We start from the raw sequence: 10,114 nt of genomic DNA on the forward strand, positions 1-10,114 counted from the left end.
TACTATGACCTTGTTATTCTGCTCGATAACTTTGAAATATAAAGACATCAATTATAGAAATGTGGCAGAATTAATTGAAAATGAAGAGATGAAGTTTTAACAATGTTGAAAAATATCAAATTATAGGAAATTATTTTTAAACAACTTTGATAAATGAAATAATCAAATAACACTTTTAATTACACCAATATTGTCGCTGGTTTTTTTCTTTCTTTGTTTTATTTTCTTGTTTCACCGATACGATTTCAAATGTAATCAGCAGCTAGTCTAAATTGCAATCTGTATGTATTTTATATATCTATCTGACAACTATTTCCTGTTTGTCGATACTTGAAAACGTCTAAATGTGTACTTAACAGTTCTCAGTAATACCCAAAAATATGACGTACATCATATTTGGTAAGCAGTTTGACAGTGATGTAACGTGTGAAAGCAATTTGGATGATAGCCGCCTTCTTCCTGTTTCCTATACGTCACACATATCTCCAGGACCACGGACCATAGTTCGTCATACTTGAAAGGTAGCTTGACTGTGATAAGTTATAACGTGTTGACGCTTTTTTATAGCTGTCAGACACCTAACTCCTGTTTATAGATATTTTGAATAACGAGTGGGAATATACTCATCACGACAAGGCGTGTATTATCGTTATGTAATATATGCACTGAAAAGGAGGCTGTTCAAGTTGAACATGGAGCTTACAAACTTCATAAAATGGACATTTGATTAATTTCAAATGTCTATAACAGCCTATATAAACATTTAAACATTTATATGCATGTATGGTTAACCTAATTCAGTTAACATATGCTGTAAATAAGGAAAACGATAAATATTCCATTATGTAAATTCATTCTAAGGTCAGTCAGAAAACATGGAATATTTAACTGGATTGATACCACGGTAGTCTAGAAAAGTGATTATTCGTAGTAATGCAGTAATAACTAATCTTAGAATTTGAAAATCACAACAATGACTGTATTACACGTTTAAATGAGTAAATATATGACGACATACAGGGCATGACAGTTAGGAGGTAGTTCATGAATAACTTAGACATCATTGGCATTTATGATTGTTCGGATTAGTTCTGTTTGTCAGTCAAGAACAAATATTGCATGCAATTTCATGCATGATGTAGACACAGTACACCGACATCTGTTTTATTCACTGTTGGCCTTGGGTACGATGAACAAACAAGATCAACATCACTGGCACGCTAAGGACCCTTACAAGAATGACATCCATACATAAACGACGGAGATATATCGATGGTTCCGACCATAACAATTGAGACACACATAACGTAGAAAGAATACACTTTAGTCAAATGCTTTGAATCATCACACTGGAGGCATTATGTAAGCCTTACACATGTCTATAAATCAAACACATGATAGTTTGTATAGCTGGCAAACGGTTTGAGTTGAGAGTTATGGAAATAAGGGGTCCTTTACAAGAACATTCCAAATGAAAGCAATACTCTGAATAATATTCTCACTCGCAGAAATATAATGTTTTCTTATTCCTGATACGGAGTAAGTGGTATAACCCCCATCTTTTCTTAAAATTTCCTGTTCAGGAATATGGCACTTGTTATCGATAGTCTGTTTCTATGTATGTTGGAGTATACCTCAGTTATAGTTTGTAACCCGAATTCATTTTCGTTTAATCTATTTACGACTATTGAACAATGGTATACATGGTATACTAATGTTGCCTTAAAATTTATTTGTACCATATGTATACAAACAGGTACATATAAATGAAATATAACACCATGGCTTACAAATCAATTTCAGGGAAAATTTGTTTTAATATGAATATAACTGATCACTGACAAAGAATATTCAAATACAAAAAAATATCTATATTATGTAGACTAGGTGTGTTGGTTTTAATAACATACATCAAATATGTAAACATACAGTCATTTAAAGAACAGTTAATTGTGCCCAGTCTGAGGGATTTGTAACCTTATACTAATATAATAAATTAGAAGATGTGGTATGATTGCAAATGAGACAACTCTCCACAAGAGACCAAAATGACACTGAAATTAACAACTAATATATGTCACCGTACGACTTTCAACAATGAGAAAAGCCCATATCGCATAGTCAGCTATAAAAGGCCCCAAAATGACAATCATTATGTATAATTCAAACAAAAAAATAAAGGCCTTATTAAGGTAATTTTTGTAATTAATAATCTATAACAAAGGCATTAAACATGTTAAATGGTTGACATGGTTAAGTAGTTTTACCAAATTGAATTTATTAAGTACCAGTAGTACTCGATAACAAAGGAATAAACAAAACAAAAAGAAGTAAATACACGAATAGAAAATATGGAGCCCGTCTTAAAAATTAACGTTTAAAAGGTTTATTTTTTTAATTACACATTAGTTTTCACACAACACAGTATTACTAATCATGGTTATAAATAGATGGAAAACCATTTTAAACTTTCTTCCGGGTTTTATTCCAATGAAACATTTTGTTATTGTACAGTTGTGGTCAGTATGGAATGTAGTTATGAGCCAAAGGTAAAATACCGAAGAACATTATCTGAAACATCCACCACTGAATTATTCTTCAGGGATTTTGAAGAAAAGAAATTAAATTTCAGCTTGTGTGAAACGGAAGTTCAAGAAATCACTAGTTCCGTCTATAAAATAGTAAATAGAGTATTGGCAAAAGTATCGGATCATGATAACAGATTTACATTTTCTGAAATAATCAAACTAGGCAGTATTGCAGAAGTAACGAAGTTGATTGAACCCAATGAATTTGACTATTTATGCGTTTTAAAAGATTTTTCAAATCCAGATATGGTCAGATGTAGAAAGGTGTGTTCACATAATCCAGGACATGCACATATTTTCATTGAGGACAAATCCTTATTGCGGAGGTGGGAGGATTTTATTGATGAAGGTCAACTGCTTGCAAATAAGATTTTTGCTGAAATTTCTAGTATAGCTAATACCATCTATATGAACATGGTGAAAGAACAAACAAAAATTAAGGTCGATACAAGTTTTGGTCATCTCCATTTTGGAGGATTTTCAGTTACAGACGGAGGTCCAAATACAGTTTTTCATATGTACTGGATCCCTGTTAAAGAAGGACAGAAACTTGACATATGTGTTGATGTTTCGCCAGCTATTCGGTATTTTGGGATGGAGGATATATCATTGTCCCCTGTTTTTGCGACAAAAAGTGCGTTTCAAAATTTAAACAGTGTTCTACTGGTTCCTGGTTTACTGCATAAAACTGTAAACAAATGCATGGACAAATGTTTTCGCATTTCATGCACCGAAATCGAAGTTCAATTAGTGAAAACTCTTTCTGAACAACACATAAGCTGTTATAAGATATTGAAATACATGATCAGTTACATAGGTCTAGATTTGTCGGTTTCAAATTTGATGTATCTCCCACTAAGTTCGTTCATTCTCAAGATGGCCGTCATCCTACATGCTGCTAATTGTAAAGACCGACTGACAAAGAAGAAATGTATGGATGACATCGTCGATTTTATTCTTGCTTGCCTCATGCCAGATGACCGTCAAAAACCCTTTATGCGAAACATTTTTTTAAAAGAACATAATTTGCTCTTTAAATTAGAATTTATTCAGCAACATGACATTACAGCAATGAATTTTCTAATGCATATTCAAGTATTAACAGGCTTGTAGTGTATGCCCTTATATATTTCAGTTATTGGTTGTTTGCCTGTGAGGGAGCTTTCACATGTTTATATCTTTATTGTTTACGATGTTGGGATGTATTGATACTCATCCACGCCTGCTATTTTTTATATTATTGCCCCCTGCTATGGTTTTTATTAGATTTCTTACAACCACTGTTTTTGCCCTGTGTTTGTTATACATGTCAGTTTTGTTATATTTAAGTCCATACGTCGGGCCTTTTATTACAGTTTTTGTAAGAGTTCTTTACTGCACTCCTAATTATTCCCTATTCCGTAACTGTGATCCTCATTCAATGTTACAACCTCCGGTCTTTTGTATTGATCCTATACCCCTATTAAATTATCATGATTTTACGGAATGGAAAAAATATTATCAACAACACAACTTCTAGGTTATCTACGTGCATAAATAAACGTATTGGTAATGCCACTACAGCCAGATTATTTAACAAAAATGCACGTGGATATCCACAAATTTTCCCGTGCAATGCCAAAAAATGACTTACTTGTTTTAGATTAACTTCTCAAAATACTATAAGGTCAACAGTGAACGGGAGAACCTTTTCGCTCTCCTTTTCCTGTGATATTACCTGAAAAACTCAAAACCTAATATATGTGGTAACTTGAACCCAACCTAAGTGTGGTATTCAATATGTGGGACAGACGGGACGAGAGTATTTCAGAAGAAATCAAGAACATCTGTACCGCTTTCGTAGACCCAAAAAATTCAAAAGTTTAGTATATCAGCATTTAGATAAGCATAATCATAATCTGAAATATATAAAATTCCAACCGCTCGAAACCGTTCAAAAACAACCAGGAGAATCACACAAGCAATTTGAAAAATCACGCGAAGTTCGCGAATTGTTTTGGATAAAAAGACTTCAAACAGCTTATCCTCTCGGTCTAAATGATAAAATATTAGGGCAGGGGAACATATCTAAAACTCATATCGATGTCATTAATATTGTTGATAAACGACTTAGAAATAATAGGTCTCATGGTAAACGCAAGAACCGCAATCAACGTATTAAACATCGTATAAATTATACACTTGCTGATCTGTTATCTATAATAAAGAATAATGGCAGACATCAAGTATTATGCAAACTGGGTCAGATACCTATAAGTAAATTATATGCTATTTTTCTTGAGTGTGATAAAATTTCTTTTTTTAGTCCATTTTATGAATACACCCGTATTATTACAGCCTTTTGTCATCACAGGCTTTTTCCTATTATTGATAAACCTGAAAATCGTAAACGACATTTTCTCAAATTAAAATATATAAATAGAGGTATTGATTTTATTAATTTGTCTAGCATATTCAATGACTCTTCTGTCTATAGCTTAATACCTCCATATTTTGATAATATAGAACAACCCATTATTTCGTATTCTTATAAAAAACCGAGCAGAAATTTGATTTTCAATTATACGTCAATTACAACAGACGTCAATATAGAAAATAATGTTCCTTCCACTTGAGATTGCGAAACATCTAGTTTTAAATATGTTCCCTATGGTCATGTTATCACAGGAGACCTCAACATAGTCGATGACCGTGAAGTCATAACTTTTCTAAAGAAAGGACCGAAATACCGTCCTCCATCTACAATAGATTGGAAACAGTGTCGTCAGGTCATTAAAGACGCTCTGTCTGCCTATTGTAAAAATTGGTGCAAACGTGAAAAATCCGATAAAAAATCTTTAGACAGTTATTTGAATAAAATTATGAATACTGTTGATATTCGAATATCTCATTTAGAAAACAATTCTGAAATTAATAATAGGAACCATGATATACCCATTTCTAGAATAAAAAACAAACTCAAGGTACTCGCAGAGCGGTTTGTGTTCGTACCGGCAGACAAGGCAGCAAATAATGTAGTGGTGGTGTGACGCATATACTACACGAAAGTTCTTCAAAACGAAATAATAAATTCCTCTACATTCAGGTCAGTGCGCACCACAGAGAGTCAAATCGTTAACAAGCATACCACTGCCACTACCCAGCTTAAAGCATCTTCCGAACATTTGAAAGTCCCTACCATGTACTGGTTACCGAAATTACACAAAAAACCATTTAAATTCCGTTTCATCTCCGCTTCGAGTAAGTGTTCTACTACTAATCTATCAGTGCTTCTAACCACCTCCCTTACTAATATCAAAGAACTGGTTATTAACTTTTGTAATAAAGCTTATGAAAATAATGGTATTAATTATTTTTGGAGTGTTAAAAATTCTTTAGAGGTTTTAGATAAAATACATGCTTTCAATGGTCCTTACAATTCTGTTGACAGTTATGATTTTTCTACTCTGTACACTACACTTCCACACAATCTTATAAAGAAAAAGTTTTTGTATTTGATAAAATGGTCTTTCGAAAAATCTCATTGTAATTTTATTTGCTGTAACTCGTTTAAGGCCTTTTTCTGTAACGAAAAAGGAAAGTATGCTAGATACACTTACTGGAAATGTGAGGATATGATTGAAGCTTTAAACTTTCTGCTTGATAACATTTATGTACGTTTCGGCGATAAAGTGTATCGTCAGGTAGTAGGTATTCCTATGGGCACCAACTGTGCCCCTTTAATAGCAGATTTATTTCTATATTGCTATGAATCTCAGTTTATGACCAAACTCAGTAAAGACCCATCATTGTTACATTTGGTTGATACATTCAAAAATACCTACCGTTATCTGGATGATATTTTTTCGTTGAATAATCCAGAGTTCTCTAAATATACTTCAGAAATTTACCCAAACGAACTTACTTTAACTAAATCTAACATAAACAGCAGCAGTTGTCCTTTTCTAGATTTAGACATTTCAATTTCAAACGGGAAACTTCACACTAAAATTTACGACAAAAGAGACGATTTTTCATTTCCTATTGTTAATTTTCCTTTTTTAGACGGCGATGTGCCTTTGGCTCCATCATACGGTGTTTATATATCGCAACTCGTTCGGTTTGCCCGTGTGTGTTCTGATGTCATAGATTTTAACGAACGTAATCAATGCATCACTGGTAAATTGTTGTGTCAGGGATTTCGATACCATAAATTACTTAAAACTTTTACTAAATTCTTTCATAGATACAAAGATTTGATTAGTAAATTTGGCTATACCTGTAGAAAGCTTATTAAAGATGGTATTTCTCATCCTAAATTTTATGGTAATATTGTACTTAAAGCGAGGAAATCACTATGTGATCCTTGTAAACTCATCGAACCTTTAAACAAACTTATAAGTAAGGGTTATCGTACCAATATTGTAATTAGATCTCTGAATATAGTTCACATTGGCACTAATATTGATTTTGTCATTAGCAAATTAAAACATAACTAAATTTCATTATCTTTTGAGGCGAGATGTATAGGGGACACAGCCACGTTAACTTTTATTTCTATAGAAGTCGCTCTTCACTATACTACTACCTGTCGATACATTTATTTTTGGCATTGCACAAGTCATGTCTTCTTTGACTATTAATGACGTTAAAATACTAAATCCCTGTGATGTGTTTTAGTCGATTTTAGTCTCTGATGCATGATTTTTTACTATTAATTGGTTTTGGCTTTTAACTAGCTGTCAGTAACTGCGAGTACTCTCAAATCGTATTTTCTTGTTAATTCGACCTGTTGATACTGTTTATAATGCTTTTTTGTCATTTTTTATTTATATGGATCTTGGCTGTATACCAGCTTTGATTATTTGTAAACTCTTCAATTTTTCACTTATTCTTACAACATTTGTATAAACTTCAAGATTATAAAAAACCGTTTTTTTTCTAAAGTGAACATTGATTGGTTAAATATTTCTCAGTGTGTTTGTATTTGTTTGATAGCCTTTTGGTCATGACTGTTTGTCTCTAATATTTAATTAACTGTGCATTTGTATTCAGATATCGCAGATCAAATTTATTCGTTCTTTGTGTAATCATACGTTTTTTGATTGAGTTAAGTCTGCTAATTGATATTTTATCGTATGTTTTTATATGTTGTGATGTTATGCTATTGTTTCAGAAAAAGGGAGAAGGTTTGGGCCCATTAAAACGTTTAATCCCGCTGCAAATGTTTGCACCTGTCCTAAGTCAGGAATCTGATGTACAGTAGTTGTCGTTTGTTGATGTAATATATACGTGTTTCTCGTTTCTCGTTTTGTTTATATAGATTAGACCGTTGGTTTTCCCGTTTGAATGGTTTTACACTAGTAATTTTGGGGCCCTTTATAGCTTGTTGTTCGGTGTGAGCCAAGGCTCCGTGTTGAAGGCCGTACTTTAACCTATAATGGTTTAATTTTTAAATTGTTATTTGGATGGAGAGTTGTCTCATTGGCACTCACACCACATCTTCCTATATCTATTTAAAGAATTTCAGCGAAAACTTGATGAAGAACATCCTTTACATTACAACTATGATAAGTGCTATGAGCTGCTTGAGATTTTAGTAAAACGTTTAGAAGAGGTGAAAGGTGACATCTATAGAACCTTTTACGCGCACTATAAAGCTCACGGAAGGTGGAATTTTGTAAATGGTTCCGCTCGTGAACTCGTTGATTTGTTCGAATACCCAGTTCCAATTTTCCGCCAATAAAATCGTATTCAGAAACTCGACTAGTTTTACAGGATAAGACAGAGTTTCTCTCATAAACAAACATACCTCATATTTGTTGCTAAATGGTATGTGGGCTTAAAAGGACCACTTAATAAAATAGTTGGAAAGGAATGTTTGTGTCATTCTTGTTTTTTTCGTTTAAAGATAGTCAGACACTTATTAATTTATATAATGTACGGAATTGTATGTCTATTCAGTAATTTCGAAACCTTCAGTTTTTCGCAATTTTAAATAACTATTATGATTTAATGATTGTGTCAGTTGTTTTTGACTTTCACATTTAATATCCACAATCAGTTTAAATCCTTTCAGATAGGCATTTTTTTTAATTTGTGACATTGACTTTGAGGACAGCTCATATTTTGCATCACGATTTTAGAAGGTGGGCAATATCATTACTCAATTTCATAAATATCATACACACAAACAGACACGTTTAATCCTAAATACAATGCACTATCCCATGAAAAGGGTATTTAAATTGGGTCGCATGAACAATACTATTAATGTGCTTCATGTCATGAGATGCATGTGCGCTAATGCAACTGTATATGATGCACATAGTATCAAAAATTAACCTTCATAGTACGTCGTTATACAAACATGTCAAAAGAAAGGAAAAATCATTGAAACATCACCGATTGCCAATAAGATGGATAGACGGAAAGGCGACTATGTGACAAAATTGGACTATCATAAATACTCAATCAAAAATTAATAAAGGCAACAGTAGTATACCGGTGTTCTGAAGTAAAACCGAGGGAAACACAAGTTTAAGAGGAAAACTCAAAAATAAACCAGCTAAAAGCTTTATTTGGCTGACAACCAAGAAATGATACTCATATTTCTTTTAGACAATTGTTGTACACAAAAAACGAAAATATGTAAACAGAACAAGCATACTTTTTTATAAAAAAAATTCTATAAATCTTCACAATATGTCAGAATAGTTTTACACAATAGTGAAAAGAGCAAGTAATACTTCCATCACATCCTCTATTGTTTTCAAAACGCGAGAAAACAATCAATACTAAAAGTGTCAAAGATGCTTTATCATATAGTTCAACACATCAAAACAAGATTACAGACACCATATCCTGATTTGTACAGAACCTATATGCAATGCTAGATTTTGAACATGTATGCTCGCAGGCACAGTTTACTGACATAAAAAAACAGTGATTTGACATTTTTTCTCTTTTAAATTTTGCATTTCCTAGTTCAACTGGTCGTCCTTTTCGGTTCTGTTGTATGAATTTTATTGTGTTATACTTTGCCTAGATAAGAAAAGTGTTATTCAAGCATATTAAGCTGGTATCACTCCTCCAAATTATGTCAAGGGCCATGCTTTGTTCTTTTCTTTGTACCGTACATCTATTCTTTCAGAGAAATCAAGTATTGGTGGTTAGGGTGTTCTTTTGTATTGTTTAATATTTTTAGACAAGAGGCTGTCACAACAACAGCAAACCGGATTTATTAACATTTATTTGTGTCCTGGCAATATGACAAGAACCATTACTGATGAATGGTGAAAGTGAAAATGGTCAATATCAAATTTGACCTCCATTTTGTCATCAGTATCAATATATTAAAATTTGAAAAGCTTAGATTGAAAGGTTCATGTGTAAATACAACAATGTGAATGGATAACCATTTGAAGATCTTTCAAGAACCATTACTCCTGAACGGTAAAAGTCCAAATAGTCATAACTGCACTTGACCTCTATTTTATCATCAGTAACAATATATAAAAATTTCAAAAGCTTTGGTTGATTGGTTC

The 10,114-nt window shown here is 32.7% G+C and overlaps 1 protein-coding gene across 1 annotated transcript; it reads left to right on the forward strand.

Annotated features, from left to right (window-relative positions):
• The first annotated feature begins 2,441 nt into the window (after nucleotides 1–2,441).
• Nucleotides 2,442–8,433, forward strand: LOC134724793 (uncharacterized). Its single transcript, XM_063588042.1, has 2 exons — nucleotides 2,442–3,702; nucleotides 8,090–8,433. The coding sequence occupies exon 1, from the start codon at nucleotides 2,451–2,453 to the stop codon at nucleotides 3,699–3,701; it is 1,251 nt and encodes a 416-aa protein (XP_063444112.1). The 5' UTR covers nucleotides 2,442–2,450; the 3' UTR covers nucleotide 3,702; nucleotides 8,090–8,433.
• Nucleotides 8,434–10,114: the final 1,681 nt, after the last annotated feature.

The sequence above is a fragment of the Mytilus trossulus genome, chromosome 7, assembly GCF_036588685.1.
Source record: "Mytilus trossulus isolate FHL-02 chromosome 7, PNRI_Mtr1.1.1.hap1, whole genome shotgun sequence".
Taxonomy (NCBI): Eukaryota; Metazoa; Mollusca; class Bivalvia; order Mytilida; family Mytilidae; genus Mytilus; species Mytilus trossulus.

Coding starts and splice junctions, on each gene's coding strand:
- LOC134724793 (XM_063588042.1), top strand. CDS start 2,451: ATGGAAAACCATTTTAAACTTTCTTCCGGGTTTTATTCCAATGAAACA.